At 38.4% G+C, this 20,607-nt stretch overlaps 1 protein-coding gene across 3 annotated transcripts in view; it reads left to right on the top strand.

Annotated features, from left to right (window-relative positions):
* The window catches only part of CEP135 (centrosomal protein 135), a 61,112-nt gene that overhangs the window by 13,667 nt on the left and 26,838 nt on the right, over nt 1-20,607 (top strand). For all 3 annotated transcript variants that reach the window (XM_037034169.1, XM_037034172.1, XM_037034170.1), the window contains 8 exons: nt 995-1,123; nt 2,351-2,566; nt 4,729-4,794; nt 6,777-6,915; nt 7,653-7,876; nt 12,275-12,427; nt 13,518-13,670; nt 17,308-17,385. In XM_037034169.1, coding sequence (XP_036890064.1) covers nt 995-1,123; nt 2,351-2,566; nt 4,729-4,794; nt 6,777-6,915; nt 7,653-7,876; nt 12,275-12,427; nt 13,518-13,670; nt 17,308-17,385 — 1,158 coding nt within the window. The remainder of the gene's footprint in view (nt 1-994; nt 1,124-2,350; nt 2,567-4,728; nt 4,795-6,776; nt 6,916-7,652; nt 7,877-12,274; nt 12,428-13,517; nt 13,671-17,307; nt 17,386-20,607) is intronic.

Below are 20,607 nucleotides of genomic sequence, written 5' to 3'. Positions count from 1 at the left end.
ATTGGTTTTCTTGCACATTACAGTCCAGTCATACTGAGCCATTTCTACTCCCTCAAACATGCCATGTTCAGTGCTCTGTGCCGCTGCCTGGAGCAGCCTTCCTCCTCTTCACAGCATCATTATAACCTCTCTGAGCTTAATTTATTTGGTAAGACCTGCGCTAATTTGCACAGTTGTACACATATCATGAAGAGTGAGTCACTTTATTCCCTTAACTACGTTGATGCCATATGCCTATTCCCTTTCTTCTACCATTAACAAACATACTACACGTGATTATTGGTTTAATTGCTAGTTTTCTGGGTAAAGCTGTGTTCCTGAAAGTCAGGTGCCATGTTTTATTTATCTTTGTATACCTAGAACTGTGCTCAAGAATTGGTGAATTGAATGCTTGGTGTGTTTTTTTTTCAGTTTTGTTTTTTTTGTTTTTAAACCAAAGCTTGAATGTGTGTGGGTTTTTCCAAGTTCTTGCATGTGAACAAGTGTGAATTCATGATTGGCAGTGATCTTTTTGATTATACATTTGTTGTTTTCTAAATGATAGATAATTAAATTCACACATGCTTTCTATCCTTTTTAATATTGAATTTCGGTTGCAATTCATTTTTCTTTTGTTTTAAATTTGTTGTTTATTTTACGTTTATTGAACTAAGCAGTGAAGTAATTCAGACTGAGTTTCAATACTCAAGTTTGTTTTTATATAAATATGCTAGTCTTAGAGAAGGAAAAAAAACCCAAAACTGAATTAGGAAGAATCTATTTAATTGAAATACTTATGAAAGCTATGTTGACATTTTCTGTGTTTTTTATTTTTGCTTGACATATATGTATTTCAAAATCTCATAAATGTGTGGGTACATATATGAATGTTAATCTCCTATGCATTGTTCAACATAAGAAAATGGAAGTACAGCCAAGTAAATGTTTATTCAGTGCTAATCATTTTGGCCCAAAGCTGTATTTTTAAAAATGATGCATGACTGTATGTGTTTAGATCGAGCTAAGAGAAAGGGAGATAGAACGGCTATCCATTGCACTGGACGGCGGCCGCTCCTCGGACATCCTCTCTCTGGAGAGCAGAAATAAATCTAACGAAAAGCTCATCGCGCATTTAAATATTCAGGTAATGACTTTTATTGTTATTTTACTGAGGATATACACTCCTGGCTGTTTATGATGGCCCACGGGCTTGTGGAAGGAACAGGATTGTTCCCCGAAGTGTTGTGCACAGTGGGGAAAATGCGATGGAGTCAGTGCACCCCGATGAAAAGGGCCGCTATTGAAAAGTCCTGTTTGTAAAGAGTATTTAATGAGGCAGGAACATATATGCCACGATGTTAAATATTTAAAAGAAGAGAATAAACCGTAGAGATAATGTGATCTTTAATTTGCTTTTTAAAAATGTATATATAAACTCAGAGGGAACACTGGAAGAAAATGAACCAAAATACGATAACACAGTTTATCTTTACGTGATAGGATAAAGATCACATTTCTTATCACTTCTTTATCACTTTATTTTCAAAATTTTTGTGACAATATTTCTTTATAATGCAGAAGAGAGGGTTTAAAAAATAAATACAAATACTAAACTTGTAGTTTTTAGCTACTTATGACGTAGATTCCCTGCCATGCCTTCAACCTAAACGTGAAAGAGCAGGTCAATAGCTCACGACACATTGTCTTTAGAAATGTAGACACACCTGTGCCGCCTGGGGTGGACCAGAACAGAGTAAGGCACCAGTGTCAGCAGCAGTTCTGAAGTCGTACTGTCCAAGAAAAAAATATTTTATGAGCCACACATGTAACTCAAAATTTTCTAGTAGCCACATTATGAAAGTAAAAAGAAACAGGTAAAATTGATTTAATAGTGTATCTTAATGTAGCTGAAATGTTATATCAATATGTAATTTACGTTGTAAAATATAATTGAGGTATTTTACATTATTTTTTGTGCTAAGTCTTTGAAATCTTGTGTCTGTTTTGCCTTTATGGCACATCTCAGTTTGGACTAGCCACGTGTGAAGTGCTCAGTAGCCACATGTGGAGACTGGTGGCCACTGCATTGGGTAGCATCGTTTAGAGTAATACTGTCATTGTAGTGATATTCTCATCAGATTTTTAGACCTTGATGTGTGTTGGAAAAATGTTCACACAAAAAATGGGTGGTTTTATTAAACCACACATTTTCAATTTTGCAAATCAAAACAGTATAAGTTTGCAAATGTAAAATAGTTGTGGTTTTAATTTTTGGTATTTTAAAAATATAGTATTTTGAAATATTTTTGAAAGTTTCGTATTTAAGATAATTTCCATTTCATATTTCTTATAAATTACAAATTTAACTTAGGTTGACTTTCTTCAGCAAGCAAATAAAGACTTGGAGAAGCATATACAAGAGCTTATGGAAACCAAGGAAACAGTGACTACTGAAGTAGTTAATTTAAGTAACAAGAATGAAAAACTCTGCCAAGAATTATCTGAAATAGACCATTTAGCACAGCAGTTGGAAAGACATAAAGAAGAAGTGCTTGAGACTGCCGATAAAGAACTTGGGGAAGCAAAGGTATGTTTAGGTGGTGGGAGTGTTCCTTACTTCTCCAGAACACGGTGAGCTTGAGCCCTTCTAATAAACATGCAGGTTTTTTGGTTTGTTTGTTTGTTTTGTAATTCGTGTTTTTCTAAAGTGTTTTACATGCTCTAAATGCTTTCACTTTTTCTAGTTGTCTGTGTTTGTTTCTGAAACACACCTATTGAGGTAGTTCTCCACACTGTGCCCTATTTTCCTTTAGTATTTCCATCTGTCCTTTTATCTCTGCATTGTGAGTGAACTTCAGAAGTTTGCTGTCTTTGTCATGTTGTGCTCATTAGTAAACACTTATTAGTAATCAGAGGATCAAAGTGACAAATACATCACAAATTTCGACATAAACTTATTAAATAAAAAACTAAATTTTTATTTGAAATATATTTCTTAATGAGATGAAATGGGAGAAAATAGTGTCTTACTTAAAATTTGTTTTGGCCAGCCCCAACACTGCAGATTATCTGTTTGTCTGGTGCTTCAAAAGTTGTTCATATCTTGAGACAGTGAGACATTGCATGTATGTCTTTAGTTTGAAAAGTGGGGGAAAGGCAGTTGTGAAAGAGAAGGTAGGAAAGGAGAACCCACATTACAAGACCACAAGCAGATTCTCAGGTAAATACTATTTAAGAAGGACTATATCTGCAAATTAAGATTCCAGACATTGATTCCTTAAAACCATGTGTATATAATAGTTTTACATAATATTTGGAAAGTTTTCATGTAATCTTTGGAAAGTTTGGAATGGTATAACCTAGTTTGAAAACCACCACTGTTGTATATCACTGAGTTAAGTTTGTAGCGTCACCTCCACTAACTAGTTAAATAGATTGGAAACTCGCTCACCATAATAAAGTGCCGCTGCCCGCAGCAGCAAGGGTGGTCGCGAGGTGAGGCGATGGACTTAAAAGAATGGAGAGGACCATGAGCTCTGCTGGCAAATGGCAACTTTATTCAAGGAACTGCTGGCTTATATGCAGAACTGCAGTGGCCTGAGAACAATGTTGTTTTACAAAAGTTTGTACACTCCCGAAAGCTATCAAGAGGGCAAGATGTTCTCATATCCTGAGAACATGAGCCCAAAGATAGCAGTGTCCTCATGACTATCACTTTCTTGGAACATGACGCATATGCCAAGATCTTGTTCTTTCCTTCAAGGCTGAGAAGGAGAAGGTCCGGAAGATGTCGAGATACCCGCCGGCTCCAGGGACCAGAAACCAAGTCCCTCCACCATTTTCACAGTGGGGGACTCTGTCCTTGGTCCCCTGTGGCCTGGCGGGCTCCCACAATAAAGGCCATGTGTGAAGAGCCCACAGCTAACATCATACCCAGTGGTGAAAAGACCAAAAGGTTTTCCTGTAAGATCAGGAATAAAACAATAATGCTCATTCTCACCACTTTTGTTCAACAGAGTACTGGAAGTCCTAGCCAGAGCACTTAGGCAAGAAAAGGAGATAAAATACATTTACGTTGGAAAGAAAGAAGTAAAATTACGTTTCTAAATGACATGACTGTATATGTAGAAAACTCTGTAAGGATTTCACGGACACACGTGCACACACACACAACAGAATGGGTAAATCCAGCAAAGTTGCAGATACAAAAGCAACACAAAAATCAGGTGTGTTTTGATGAACTAATAATTAAAATCCAAAAAGCAAATGAATAATCCCATTTACAATAGCATCAAAAAGAATAAAAGACTTAGGAATAAACGTCACCAAGGAAGTGTGCACTGAGAACTATGCAATATTGCTGGAAGAAATTAGAGAAGACAGTTGTAGTAGAGGATCCAGACTGTCGTCATCAGTGCGGGGAAAGCAGTGGGACAGGAAGATGAGGAAGCAGAGTGCTATACGATGAATTCTGAAATCGGGGTTCCAGGACAGTCCTGCAGGTACATAGGCCAAAGAGAGTTTCCAGTTCTCACAAATAGCTCCCTGTAAGCATTCAGGATACCAAGAAATTAAAGAGAAGCCTCAACTTCGCCTCCTCTTCATTGAAATGTAGGCTCAGACCTAAAGCCTCATATCACTGGTGAGAGGGAGCATGAATTACTTAAAAAATGGTCTTATTTGCAGTGTGACTTAGTGCTAAGTATTTTTGATTTTTAGGTATTTATCTAATAGGCTTTTTATTCCTAGAAAGAGATTAAAAGAAATCTTTCTGAGATGCGGAATCTTGAAGAAACAATGGCAGAACTTCAACTGGTAAGTACCTATCATATTGAATCACCAGAACTTCTGGTAAGAAAATTTTTATGCTTTATTTTACATACATATTTTTTACTTGGATATAATTTACACATTATAATACCCACTCTTTTTAAGTGTATAATTTAGTGGTTTTGGTGTAGTCACTAAGCAGTGCAGCCATCACCACTGTCACACGGCAGGACGTCTTCATCACTCCAGAAAGAAATCGCTAGTAGGCACGCCCCATTTTCCTCTGTTCAGCCCCTCGCAGCGAATAATTTACTTTCTGTTTCTGTAGATTGCCTACCCTGGACACTTATATAACAGAACCATGCAAATATGTGGCTTTTTGTGCCTGGCTTCCTTCATTTGACATGTTTTCAGGGTTCATGCTTGTAGCATATATCCAGTGTTTCCTTTTTATGGCTGAATAATAATAGTTATGGCTGTTTAGTTTGATTTATATTTTTATAATGCCTCAATCTCATATACAGTACTTGGGAAGTTAAATTCAAATTTGGAAAACCTGTTAGGAATTTTATATTCTTTTAACTATTTTATGACTTGTCAGTTTATAAATGTTAAAACTAGAAATTAATAATTACTTGATGACATTCTTGACTTTTATTAAAATACTCATTCCTCTTTTAATAGCTTTGTTTGGTAGTGCAAACCATTTTCCTAGTTGTATTATTTGTTCTTCAAATCAGAATGCTAGTGATCTTTCCAACATGAGCCTAGACATGCAATATTGTCTCATATAGTCTAAAACTGGCAGAATGTCTTGCTTACAGGTGGAAATTCCTGGGTGGTCACCCAAAAGATTATTGAGGATTTTTTTAATAGCTTGTTAAATTGGATGAGTTTCTGCTAAGATTGGAAACAAAGACTAATACTAATTTCCAGGTTTTCTTTTATGTATGCTCTGTGTACATCCTAGTGTGCAGTGCTCTGCTGGCATAGGACGAACTTGGAAATGAAGCCATTGTGATATGCTGGCACATGGTGCGTGCTCAGATGCTTCTTGATGTTTATATGCCCACTATGGGCAACATCACAATGGCTTTCTTTTTATTCAACTGTAGGTATTCAGTTCAATTCAATATTGAATGATGAATTAGCTAAACCTGCTAAATGTTGTCCTCTCTTTAGTCTCGTAGATACTCTAAATTTCTCCCATGAGGTCAGTACACAGAAAGTAGATAAACATCTATACGTTTGATGACGTTTTTACATCGTAAAACTCTCCATAAGCTCCACGAGAGCAGGGATTTTTGCTGTTTGCTGCTGCTGTTGTGCACACTACACGCCGTTCAATGCGATTGGAAGTGCTGGTGTCAGAACTAGGACCACGTTTTACCAGTGTTGGCAGACAGTGAGATGTTGCTGTGCTTACTTTCTGACCTTTTCTGTCTTTTCTAATAGTGCCATATTTTATGTATTTTAAGGTAAATATTAATTTCTATAATTAACAGTAATTAAGCACTTGCCGTGTGCTGGACACTGTGCAGAGTGCTTCACTTCCATAGATGTCTTCTCGCCAGTGCATCATTGATGTCTAGTTACTGGTCTAGTCCCCACTGTGCTGATGAGGTTGAGAGAATAATGTAGTTACAGATGCCTAGGGTACTCCTAGAACACTCTGTCTTTCTTCTGCCCTCCTTTAAAAGTAAAAAAGCTTTAAATTTTTTTATTGTACCAGTACATGTTTATTTTTTAAATATAGAACAATTTGCTAAACAAAGTAAAAGAAAATAAAAACCTAATAATTCTACTACTTAGAAGAGAACACCATTGATATTTGGGTTTTATGTTGCTTTTAGTCACAACTGATCATTAATTTGGTTGAAACCATACATTTGACTTAAAGTGTTTGTGTATGTGTGTGTGTATTTGAACTACTCTTAAATAAACATGCTTTTTAAAATATCTGTTTTAAATGCTACGATATTTTATGACATTGTTTGAAATCTTAATTATAGTATTAAAATTTGCAGGAATTAAACTTATGCCGTAAAGAGAAAGAGAGACTGAGTGATGAACTCCTTATAAAATCAGACCTGGAAACTGTTGTTCATCAGCTTGAACAAGAAAAGCAAAGACTTAGCAAAAAAATTGAAAGTTTTGGAGTTACAGGTAAAATGTAAAATGTTGACAACTTACAAAGTGATTGTGATTTCCTCTTGGTGTATTATTTTCCTTAGTGGGTGGTCTCGCATTCACTCAGAGCTTGTGTACAACAGAAACCGTACGAGGCACTCTAGGTGCTGTAGAAAACCTTTCTCCCTCAAGGGCCTGGCAGAATTCTTGTTATTTTGATTAGTAAAGGAAACCCTGCTTCAACATTTTCAAATAGAAGTATATTCTTTGAGGCAAAATGACAGTAGAATTATATAAGACTAAGGGGAAGACTCTTCTAAAAGTGAAAAATTAAAGAACAGAATATATATAAGGAAATGCAGTTCTGTCACTTGAAAGTACACACACACAAATGAAGTAGCTACTTTTCTGCCAAGTGCCAGTCCTAAATGAGATTTTTTTAAGAACATGTAAGGATTCATTCATTCATTCATTCATTAGACAAATATTCATGCCAGGCTGTTTTGGGTACTGGGATGTGAAGGTAAACCAGATGCACAAGACCTTTGTTCTAGTCAGAGAAACAAAAGAAACAAACCGGTGTCTCTCTAAAGACTGTTTTTCTCCTTTTCTCTCAGTATTTGCTTCTTCAATATCTAGCAGTTATAGGTGATGTACAAAGCAGTTAACGATTTTTAGTGGCTTGCATTCTATGGTAATTGATATAATGTATTTGGCTAATTATATAATTTAAATGCAACACTTTTAAGATCGAATTATTTTCTCATTTTCAGAGAGAGAACTCACTTTGGAGGTTGAGAGGATGAGGCTAGAGCATGGGATAAAACGTCGAGACAAGTCCCCTTCTCGTTTAGATACATTTCTGAAAAGTATAGAAGAAGAACGAGATTTTTATAAGAAAGAGCTAGAAAGACTCCAGCATATAATACAGCGAAGATCTTGCTCTACAAATTGTTCTGCACGTGAAAAAATTCCAACATCTAAAATGCTAGAAAAGGTAATATCTCTTTATCAGTGTGATTGGTAAGAGAGTATCTTTTTGAACAAACTTCTCTGCTTTATTACTGTATCAAATGTAACTTTGTTCATATTTGCTTTTAAAAACTTTCTCAATTTTTAAAATATATTTTATTGATTATGCTATTACAGCTGTCCCATTCCCCCCGCCATTCCCCTCCACCCTGCACACTCCCTCCCGCCCATTCTCCCCCTTTAGTTCATGTCCATGTGTCACAAGTTCTTTACCTTCTACATTTCCCATACTATTCTTGCCCTCCCCCTGTCTTACTGGTCTGGATGAATGGATCATTGTTGTCGGACTTCGGTATAGTTCAATTTTCTGTCTGTTTTGGTTGTGTTTTGTTTCTAAATCTTTGTTGTCCTTAAACTTGGTTGTGCGAGGAGGCACAGTATTTCCACCTATGCCTGCATCTTGGCCGGAAGTCTCTTTCTCAATTTTGATTTTTGTTTTCTTCCAGGACTTAAACTATAGGAACACTGTGTTAATTAGGAAAACTACTCAAGAACAAAGCATGGCATGCTGATTTCTGGAACTTAAGGGAATATTGAATAGCTCGTTACGTACATGGGAGGAGTGCAAGGGCTTCTGGGCTTCCAGAAACCAGAATCCGGAACTCATGCCAGGGGATGTTTCTTCTCTTTCTCACCTTTACGTTTGGCATCAGCCGCATGGTCTCTCTCAAAGCAGAGTGGTTTCGTCCACGTGGCAGGCGCCATGGCCTCATGCCATTCCCAGTCTTGGACTAGTCAAAAAAGCGGTCGCATGGTGCAGGCCAGGCATCTCCATGTTATCCCACGACAGGAGGAAACTAGTGAGTGGGGGTGGGTGCCAGGGTGCCAGGCAGGTCGGCCCGTTTCCACTGCAGCCACCTCCGCAAGGTGGCAGTCTGCAGATGTACATGAGGTAAAGTTAGTCCTGATTCATGAGAGATTAAAATCATGAGTCTCAATTTTAGGTCTTAATTATTTTCACTGTTGTATGAGTGTCATTGTTTTGTGAATATCATTTGAATTCTTTAGGTTTTTTTTGTTTTGCTTTTTGTTTTTGTTTTGTGGCTTTGGAACCATAGGAGTCCTGGAGGTTTATTGCCGTAACATTACTGCACACTAGATAAAATTAGGGGAAGCTGGGAGTAAAGTCATTAAAACTCCAAACATTGGATTTCAGACTCGGCTGAATTGGCCAATTCCATCATCTTTTTCCTGAAGATCCTGTCAGTTGTCAAGTGGTTTTGAGTCATATTCTGATGAGCCTTTGTTTTTGAACCTCATTGACTAATGGCTGAATTCAATTTATAAGTGTCAGTATAGACACCGTTTTATTTTATAAGCAGATGAATTGGTGGGAAAATAAAGTGTAAATTAATTTACTGAGTTAGTTTTTTAAATCCCCATATATAGTTGAGACTCATGAAAAATGACTCACTAAATTTGTCACCTTCATTGTGTAAGAGAATCTTCCACAAAAATGGTTGATTGATGTAATCAACCATTTACTAAATAGAATTGAGTAGATAAATATTTCAGAGCTTTCAACCTAAAGATTCAATTCAGTTGTTGGTATAGATTCACAATTGAAAGACAAATGAGAGATTTTACTAAGGCACTGGTAACATCAAGAGAGACATTTTACCCATTCAGTTTTACTCACTTTCTTGAAATGTTCTGATGTTGACTAGCGTGGATAAAGAATTCATTTTCCAAAGTTTAGAAGTTGAGGTGTTCAGAGCATTTTGGGGTCCCAGGGATAAATTGGAGGCATGGAAGGGAAGTGGGTGTGTTCACTAGTGAGAAGGGTGGAGGGTAAGACAGTTGTGAGTGCTGAGGACTAGAGAGGGCATCCGCACCGGAAACTGGGTATTTTAAACATGTTTAGAAATGCTTTATTGGCAAACATTAAAGACAGCTCCAAAGCTGGATTTGGTATATAAGCTGTGAGTTTTCAACCCCTGCTTTATGGGAGATTTAGGCACAGTTTCTTGGGATTACAGTAACTCAGAAAAAAATACTGCATTTTTAATGTCAGGGATCTTTGTCAACAGTACATCTGTTGGTTCTCTGTTGTCTGTGTACGGGGGTCAGGGAGGGCACTGTCCCCTTTCACCTTATACTCGCTCTGGTTCCAAGTGCAAGTGTTGAGTATAGTGTAGTGGAAAGTGCATTGGAGTTGGAGGCCTGTTGAAAGTACTAACTCCACAGACTGGCTTTATGAACTTGGACACTTATTTAACTTCATGGAACTTTGATTTCCTCATTTGCAAAATGAGGAAAGTGACTAAATAAAACCTCTTGTGAAGATTATATGAGATGATTTGCATAAGGGTCTAGTTTAAAATCTAGTTCCTAGTAAATGTTTCATTTCTTTATTATTTTCTGGTTCAAAGCAAATCAAGTCTAGGCCAAAAGTCACATTCAGTTCATCAAACATGTGCCCAGGCTCTAGCCCTGGCTGGCGTAGCTCAGTGGATTGAACGTGGGCCTGCGAACCAGACGATCGCGGTTCGATTCCCAGTCAGGGCACATGCCTGGGTTGCAGGCCAGTTCCTTGCAGGCCAACTACCAGTAGGGACACGCAAAAGGCAACCATACACTGATGTTTCTCTCCCTCTCTCCTTCCCCTCTAAAGATAAATAAATAAAATCTTTAAAAAAAAAACAACAACAAAAAAAACATGTGCCCAAGCTCTAGAAATATGAGGTAAAGGAGACATAGTTCTTAGCCTCGTCACCTTGAGCATTGCGTATGTGCATGCGTGTGTTGAAAACAATAGCATGATAAAAAGGAAATTATTGATAATTATATAGTAACACAAGTATAAATATCCACACACAAGACACATTTAGAAAAGAGCTGGAGTTCCTGCTTCAGAAGGCCAGTCAGTAAGTGCTAGGGGAACTCGCACGTCTCACCGGGTGCCGTGCTAGGCACTGAAGACGTGGATACCTACTGTGCCCCCCATAGAGCTTGCATTTTAGTGGTTAAGACATACACTAAGCACATACTCATGTGAATTACTTTATAATCATTGATATAAATGTTAATGAAGAAAGAGTCAGAAGGCTATGAGATCGTATAGAGCGGAGGTCTAAGTTAGATGGGAGAATCTGGAAGGACTCTGTACAGAAAGCGGCATTTAAGCTGAAACCTAGACAATAGAGAAAATAGACTATCAAATCTTCTTTCATTGAGCTCTCCTTTTCTGAAATCCATGTAGACCAACTCCTCTCTGTAAGATATTTTTATTCAGGTTATAGATTTCTTTTATAGTTATTCAAGCTTTGATTAAGTCCTCAAATTTTAATCTGCTTTTGTCCTGTAAGACATTTTATCATTTAAGGTGTCCAGGTGAATAACCACATCTATTATGCCTTGATTTGACTTATTTAAACAAGAGGATAGTTCATTTCCAAGTGTCAGGTGAGGGGTACCCCAGAGATATCTGCCATTTACCAACTCCACATTGGACGTGGTATGTGCACAGGAGACACTGAATAACATAGATCAGGATGTGGCCAGTGTGTATCAGATTATCTGATTATCCCTACCTAGGTTTTCTGAATTTAGCATTTTAACAGTGAGATACCATAGATCCCAAGTCTGCGTTTATCATCTTTATTATCCACAATTCCTGTGAAGATAGTGGTTCTGTTGAATTGGACTGGAATCATCAGTACAATCTTGTTTTAGAAATGCTGTGGTGTTGTTTAATGTACGTACACTGCCTTGTAGAAATATTTATATTTACCCAATCGCAGAAGTAGACCTCACGTTGGTTTCAAGCTGGGACAGCCTGGGTTGGTGTGTCTAGGCCGTTCATCTTAGATTGTCACAGAAAACACTGAGGGGTGGGCGAGGCTGTTACAGTTACTCGCACTGGTGAGCAGGCACACAGTGCCTCCGAGTCTCAGCCCTGGAGTTGGTTGTAAACTAGTGTTTCCCCACAATAAACCAGTTACTGGGCCTTGTCTCTAGTTTGTGACTGAGTAGGTCTGGGTTGGGCCCGAAACTTGGATGTCTGACGGTTCCTAGATTCGACTGATGCTTCTGGTCTGGAGATGACACTTAGTTACCACCGGGTGTATGAGTAACTCCAGGGGAATGATGGTTGAAGCATCAGGTGGGATCTGATCACATAGTATCGTTGGTGGCTGGGTCTCTTCCCGGGAATTTGGAGGCCGGGAAAGTTGCCCCACTACTGCCAGCCCTCTCATCGCCTCGCGTTACAGGTTAAGAGTCGTGTTCCACAATTACATTGAAGGAATGTTGGGGTTTTTTGTCAGCATCTTTCAATCAGTCTCATCACCAGCATCTTTGTGATAACCTTGTGGTTGTAGTTATAACAAATGATAACTTCTGTTTTTAAATTATGTTTCAGGGTGATTGCAATTCCGAAATTCATCTGATCGCAAGAGAAAGAGATGAACTTCAGCATATGCTGGAAAGATTTGAAAAACATATGGAGGATATACAGGCCAATGTTAAATTATTGACAGCAGAAAGAGATAAACTGAGTGTTTTATATAATGAAGTAAGAAATTGGTTATAATTAAGCTAACATTATACAGAACTAGTTAACTATAATGGAACCAGAATATATCCTTGAAATTATTGTAATACAGGGATCTCATGGTATTCCTTCAGAATTGGAATTATAAGTAGTAGTTTGGGCCCTGGCTGGTGTAGCTCAGTGGATTGAGCATGAGCCTATGAAGCAAAGGGTCGCTGGTTCGATTCCCAGTCAGGGCACATGCCTGGGTTGCAGCTAGGTCCCCAGTGGGGGACACATGAGAGGCAAACCACACATTGATGTTACTCTCCCTCTTTCTCCTTCCCCTTTTTCTAAAAATAAATAAATAAAATATTTCAAAAAAAATAAGTAGTAGTTTGTACTTACGATCCTGTTTGCAAAGCAGAGATTTCTATTATTTTTTCATATTTCTTCTTTTTTATTTTCTATTTGTCAGGTCAGTTAGAGATAATCTACTTCTAAAATGGTCTGGACCAGGTCTTAGGCTATCTCTGAGCCAACCAAATTAATCCATGGGATTCAGATGTTTTGGACATGTCTATTGAACAGTGAGTGGCAGCCACTCAGGGGGGCTGTTGGATATTAAGGACTGAGGCCCTAGTGAGGAAACGCTCGGGGAGAGGGAATCCTAGCAGCTTGGCCGAGCTACGGAACCTCAGCTGTCAGGCCGCGGCGAGTGTAAACAAGGCACGGTAGCTGTCACCTAGATTTGTTCCCCTGTCAGTCTCCCAAGAATCCCTCCTGCTTCTTCAAGGGGGGAAGAAGGACGTGCAAGTTAGAAGGTCAGTTTGAAAGGTGTTTTCGCTTTGGGGATGCCGCAGGATGAATGAATCCGTTTCTGGACTTTCCTTAGTGTTGGCCTAGGGTCTGCTTAATTACTGGTTATCTGTCTGCTCTCTGGTGTCCACAATTCTGTGACTGGCACATCCCTCAATTTTCTTGTATTATTGTTATTATTATTACTTTAATCCTTTTACTCATTTTGGGGGGCTTTGGAAAGAGAGCACAGATAGCATGTGCTTAGTTTTATGGTTTTTTTTTTAACTGGGGGCATATCCAAAGTGTTATATATGTCTTTTAATTCTTTAAGGCTCAGGAAGAATTATCTTTACTACGACAAGAATCCTCCCAAAGCACAGTCTCCCATAATATCGTTAGTCTCATGGAAAAGGAAAAGGAAGTTGCAATATCTGACTTAAGAAGGGTTATGGCAGAAAAGGAAGCTTTGAAAGACAAGCTAAAAGTAAGTAATAAGACTGACTGATTTTTGAAAGGTAATGTATTGAGAAAAAGAGGTCTTTCTCTATGTTGTTCTGTGACGTTGCCTCTCAGAATGCACAGCTGTTGATAGATTGGGCTGGCGAACAGCGGCCCACGAGCCACGTCCAGACCACAGTGTTTCCGTCTGGCCTGTGTCCTGGGAATGGTGTTTATGTTTTTAAATCACTGAAAAACTGTGAAAAGAAGAATATTTCATAACACATGAAATTTTTGAAGTTCAGATTTTATTGTTGGTAAATGGTATTAGAATATGATGCTCCTTCGTTTGCATGTTCTGTGTGGCTTCTTCTTTGCGGCAGTGGCAGAGTTTAGTAATTGCTGTAGAAACAATGGCTCATAAGGCCGAAAATATTTATCATCTTGTTCTTTATAGAAAATAATTAATCTCTGATTTCAATAGGCAGTTCCTTATGAGGAGGGACGTTATCTTGTTTTTGTAAAAGAGTTTTATTGAGATATTCCCATGCCATATAATTTACCCACTTTAGGTGGTGTTTTGTGTATTTACAGATTTGTTCAATCGTCACCTCAATCAATTTTAGAGCATTTTCATTAATTCAGAAGAAACCCTGTACCCACTGTCACCTGCTCTCCACTTCCCCCAGCCTCCTCAGTCTGAGGCAACCACTGGTCTACTGTCTGTCTCTATAGATGTATGTACTCTGGACATTTCGTGTGAACTGAATCACTCAGTATGCACTTTTTATGTCTGGCTTCTCTCATGTAGCATAGTGGTTCCCAGCAGTCCATTCATGTTGTAGTATGGATTAATATTTTATTCTTTTTTGTTATGGAATAACACTCCATTATTTATCATTTGCGTGGTTTCTACTTTTTGGCAACAAATAATAATGCTGCTATGAATATTCATGTATGTTCATAGCAGGGGATGTATGTTTTCACTTGGGTGCGCACCTGGGTTCATATGACAACAGTATTTAACCCTGTGAGCAGTTGCCAGGCCATTTTCCATAGCAGCTGCACTGTTTATATTCCCACCAGCAGTTCACCCACATCCTCAGCAACACTTGTTACTGTCTGTCTTTTTTATTATAGTCATGCTGGTAGGTATCCATTGTGGTTTTGCTTTGCATTTTCATGATGGATAATGATGCCAATCATCTTTTCATGTGCTTATTTGGCCACTTGCTTATCCTTTTTTGGAGAAATGTCAATGTAGGTTATCCCTCACCCATTTTTAATTTTGGTTATTTGTTTCATTATTATTGAGTTGTAAGAATATATGTCCTCAATAAAATTTTCTTTATCAGATATGATTTGCAAACACTTTCCCCCAATCTCTGGGTTATCCTTTAATTTTTTTTAATGGTGTCTGTTAAAGCACACAAATTTTTAATTTTAAGGAAGTCCAATTAATCTATTTTTTGTTTTGTCGTGTATGCTTTTGATGTCATATCTGAGGCAGTCTTTTATAACTCCTTCTGTAATTGCCAAACAAATACATATATCAATGTATGTAAAGCAAGTAAGTACTCAGTACATAAGAAGAACTCAGTATTAACTATTCTTGTTACTAATATGGAGTTTATAGTTTATATCCAAAAATGTTATGGAATTAATGTTTAGAAATTAGTGTCTAAAATTAGGAATAAGAACATTTAAGCATTATTAGGGTAGTCTTTTTTCATAAAGTTTCAGTTAAAGTTTTACTCCAAAAGAATACTTTCAATTGGGATCTTTTGAAATACTACCTTCCCAAAAGTAATTTGTTATTAAAAAAAACAGTGTTTAAATTACCAAACGGGGAACTTGTGTGTACTGTGACAGGTTTTAGCACAAGCTGCTGATTTGTTGTTTTCTGTATGTTGAAGTGACCAAGGAATGTAAAAACAGGGTTTGAAAACTGCAGTAGTATTGAAAACTCAGGAAAAGTGGCACTCATGTTGCCAGAATCTCTCTGGATAGTAAGAGCGAGGACTTATGAGTTTATTACAGGTCTTTTACTTAAAAACTGAGATAATCATCTCCATCCTTAAGCCTCCTCTAACGGTGTCCTGTTATGCCACGGTCAACCCCAGGCGTCAAACCCAGGACCACCAGTGGCTCCTCCCTCCCTGAAAGCTCATGTCTTTCAGTCACCAAGCCTTGTTGGTGCTACTTCTTAAGTAATATTTAACATTTATTAAGTCCTTTCTATATAGGAGGCTCTGTGCTACGTGCTTTTTACACAGACTTGTGAGTCAATCTTGACAGCTGCCTTTTCAGATAGGTAATGTTTAGAGATGTGATCTCTGAGTCACGGTGAGTTTAAATATTTACCCAAGATCACCTACCTATGAAATCACCAGGAGTCTGGCTCCTGAGGTCACGTGAGTTTCTCTTGAACCTGTCTAGTTCTTTCGATTCCCCTGCTGCCATCCTGTTCTGGCCGTTAATTCTCTCTCATCTGCATTAGGGTATTAGCTCCCTTACACATCTATTTCAAACTGAAGTCTGAGTCATCTTTCAAAAATATAAATCCAATCACATCACTCCCCACTTAAAATCCATTAACTGTTTTCAGGGGTTTCAGTGACTGTCTTTGCCTGCTTTGAGGTACAGCCTCTTTTCTCTAAGCTCATTTCCCCCCTTTTTCCCACCCTCGTTTTCTTCACTCCAGGTGGACTTTCTCTTGCCCCAACCTTCATAGCTATTGGGAGCTCTCCTTTACACTTTTCTCTTCCCTTGCCTGGCTGATTTCTGTTCATCCTGTAGAGCCAGGTTAAATACTTACTCACACAGGAAATGATGCTAGACTCTAGATTTCCTTTCAGTATATTTCCATAAAGTTCCTTTTTCTAGCAGAATATGCACAGATTTTATTCTAATATATTTTTTAAGTTTTCTCTTTTCCACTACACTGTAGTATCTGTGGCATCAGAAAATACGTTTTACTACTGTATTTCTAACACCGTGCTAGGTGCTTGGTATGTAGTATGTACTTAATGCTAGTGGAATGACTTAATAAACTAAAAAAATGCATGCAGCACAGTGACTCTTTCAACCAAATGTATAGTCTAGTCCGATGTCTGTATTTATTTTTAATGAATAATGTGGATGGAAGTGTGAGTCCACTAGAAAAATTCTCACTGAAACATCAACTTCCGTACCTAGCCTTAGCATCCACAAGAGTTCGATAAGGTGACGTAACCAGGAAACAGCTCTCGTGTTCACCCTGTTGACCAGCTCATTTTTGAAACCGATGGTGTGCATAGTCCTGTGGCATTCTGTTCCTGTGTCCCTCAGACCTCACCTTTTCTCCTTTACAGCCTGTTTCTCCTGAGAGGACGTGCTCCTGAGCTTACTCAGCCTGCTGGGTTTTTTCCTTTCATGGTTGTGCTACTGAATCAATCTGTATAAATCTTTATAAATGAATTTATACTAATCTGTGTCTTCTGTTAAAATAACACATGGAGGTAGAGTGGGTTTTTTCTCTACCAAAAGCATTGTTTTTGTAAAATGTCTAATGATTTTCTTTCTAAAACATTCTGTTGTTCAAAAAACAAGTAGAATAGTAGTGAAGACTTGCATTGCTTGCTTTGGTAGTTTTGTTGTATTGTCTGATGTGAATGAACATCTTTTATGAAATTCTCTTTCAGACTCTCCAGGAAATGAATCTTTTCGGAAAATCAGAATTAGAGAAAACTATTGAACATTTAACATATGTTAATCACCAGGTAATTTTTCAAACTGGATGTGGGGTATATTGTGTTGTATGAATGACTATATCAATTATAATTTTAATATACTGTATATTTTTGATATTACAGAATAGGCTAGAGAAACTGTATAATAACGATGGAGTATTATACAGTTTGGCCAGTGTGGCCCAATTGGTGGACTGTCATTCCCTAACTGAAGGGTTGCGGGTTTGATTCCCTGCCAGGGCACACACCTAGGTTGCAGGTTCAGTCCCCTGTCTGGGCACCAGGACGTGTAATCCCCAGTCTGGACATGTACGATTCCCGGTCCAGGTGATATCCTCGATCTAGGCATGTGTGGAAGGCATCCAATCGATGCTTCTCTCTTGCATCGATGTTCCCTGTCTCACTAAAAGCAATGAAAAATGTCCTCAGGTAAAGATAAAAAAAGGTTTTTAAAATAGTGATGATAGAGCATGTACTCCTAAGCCTGACTGCTTGGTTCACATCCATCCCTGTCACCCACCTATTACCTATAGGCAAGTTACTTAAACTTTCCATCCCTCAATTTCTTTATTTGTAAAATAAGAATAGTGCTAGTGCCTGATCTGTGGAGATTAAATGAGTTAATACACATTTAAGAACTTGAAACAGTCACTGGCATATTGTAAGCACTCAGTAGATATCATGCTTATTACTGTTTTGCTCTTGTTAAAAAATCATATACTCGTATAGACAGAGTACATGGTAAATGCACTTCTGTTTCTTATTGCTTTCTCTAGAGATGGGATTTTTAAAGATTAATATGAGTTCTGACGGTCTTTTTTTCTCTCTATTTCATTTTCCTAGTTTCCTTTACTATGTCTTCACTTTTTTTGTCTACTAATTTTCTCATCTGTCTCTATCAACTTTGGGTCAGTTGATTTTTTTTTTCCTCCACATCACCGGTTGTAGTTTCCTGCTTCTTTGCCTACCTGGTAACTTTAGGTTGTGTGTCAGGCATTGTGAATTTTACCTTCTTGGTTGCTGGATAACTTACATTCCTGTAGGTACTCTCGAGGTTAGTTCTGAGATACAGTTAAGAAACAGATGGAGGCAGCTTAATCCTTTTTGCTTATGCATGTAAGCTTCATTGGGTGACATCAGAGTAACATTTAGTCTTGAACTAATTCTGTTTCACTACTGAGACAAAACCCTTTTGAGTACGCTACCTGTTTCCCCATGAATTACGTTGTTTTCAAATGATTAGTGAGAACAGGAACTACTCCTGGTCCTGCGTGAGTCCTGAGCATTGTTCCTTCTAATTCTTTGATGGTTCTTCCCCTGCCTTGGGGTGGCATCCTCCATGCTGAGCTCTGCTAGGCCAAAGGCTCAAGGGCCACGCTTTGCAGACCTCTGGAGCTCTCACTCTGTGCAGCTCTCCTCCACTGTCTGCCTTGCAAACTCTCGCCGTCTTGTTCTCCCTTGAACTCCTTGCTCAGTTCTTTCTTTCTTTTTATTACTGACACTATTGCAGATGTCCCCATCTTCCCCTCTTTGCCCTCTTCCTCCCATCCCTCACTCCCCCTTCCCTCTAGCCATCACCACACTGTTGTCTGTGTCCATGGGTTATACATACATGTTCTTTAGCTAATCCCTTCACCTTTCCATTCGGTCCCCCCACTCCCCTCTGACAGCTGTCAGTCTACTCCATATGTCCATGCCTCTGTTTCTGTTTTGTCAGTTTATTTTGTTCATTAGATTCCACAGTTAAGTGAGATCATGTGATATTTGTCTTTCTTTGACGGGCTTACTTCACTCAGCATAATAATGTCCAGGTCCATCCATGCTGTTGCAAAAAGTAAGAGTTCCTTCTTTTGTATAGCCATGTAGTATTCCATTGTCTAAATGTACCATAACTTCTTTTTATCTACTCTTCTACTGATGGACACTTGGGCATTTTCCAGATCTTGGCTATTGTAAATAATGCTGCTGTGAACATAAGGCTGCATATATTTTTTTCAAATCAGTATTTTAGGGTTCTTAGGATACATTTCCACAAGTGAAATCACTGGGTCAAAAGGCAGTTCCATTTTTAGTTTTTTAAGGAAATTCTGTGCTACTTTCCACGGTGGCTGCGCCAGTCTGCACTCCCACCAGCAGTGCACCAGCAGTTCCCTTTTCTCCGCGTCCTCGCCAGCACTTGTTGTTTGTTGATTTATGGATCGCGGTCATTCTGCCAGGTGTGAAGCAATATCTCATTGTGGTTTTAATTTCTCTGATGATTAGTGATGTTGAGCATCTTCTCATATGTCTTTTGGCTATCTGTATACTTTTTTTAGAGAAGTGTTTATTCAGGTCTATTACCTATTTATTAAAGTTTTATTATATTATTTTATTTTTTCCCACCACCATTTATCTCCCCTATACCTTTCCACCTCTGCCCACCTCCCTGTGTCCACAATCACCACACTATTGTCCATGTGCCTGAGTTCTTGTTTGTCTTCCTGGTGTTGAGTTATGTAAGTTCTTTATATTTTTTGGAGATTAACCTCTTTATCAGATCTGTCATTGTCAAATATGTTCTCCCCTTCAGTAGGCTCCTTGTTCAGTTCTGCTCCTGAGCCCAGCCTACCACTTGGTGTCTCCATGAGCTGAGCTGCTTCAGGATATACCATCCGGCTGCACATTGGTGTTTCCTGTTGTGGTCACTTTAGGTCAATTTGGGTCAGCTTGGCCTCCTCAGAGATATTTGCAATATCTGGGGAATTTCAGGTTGTCACAACAAAGGGGAGGGTGCTTCCCATATCTAGTAGGTATTGGCCAGGGATGCCACTAAACATCCTGCAATGCACGGGACAGTCCTGCCCTAACAGAGAATGATGTGGCTTCAAATGTCGGTAGTTCCTAGGTGCAGAGACTGCTGTAGAGTGTATCTTTCTTCCATTTTGAGTCATTACTCCATCTACTCTTTGTCTCCCACAAGGTGTGGAAGTCACTTGTCTACTCTTGTTTTCTGTCTTGTTCTCTATGTTCTCATGACCTGTTTACTCCTTGACTGTCATTTTAGCACTGTTTCCAGAGGGAGGGGGGATAAAATGTGTGTGGTCAATTTGCAGTATTAACTGGGAGACTTATATTTATCACTAACACTTCTTGGTTTTGAATTTTATATATAATTATTATTCCATTTAGTATTTATTTTTGTATGTAAAGTAAAATAAAAACCTACCTATTTTTTTCCTCCAGTGAGTGACTGTTCCAGCTCTATTTATAAAG

Source organism: Sturnira hondurensis, unplaced genomic scaffold (genome assembly GCF_014824575.4).
Source record: "Sturnira hondurensis isolate 20B ecotype Veracruz unplaced genomic scaffold, ASM1482457v3 Scaffold0022017, whole genome shotgun sequence".
Lineage (NCBI taxonomy): Eukaryota > Metazoa > Chordata > Mammalia > Chiroptera > Phyllostomidae > Sturnira > Sturnira hondurensis.
Note: the sequence above shows the minus strand (reverse complement) of the source record. Positions and strands in the feature narration are given on the sequence as shown.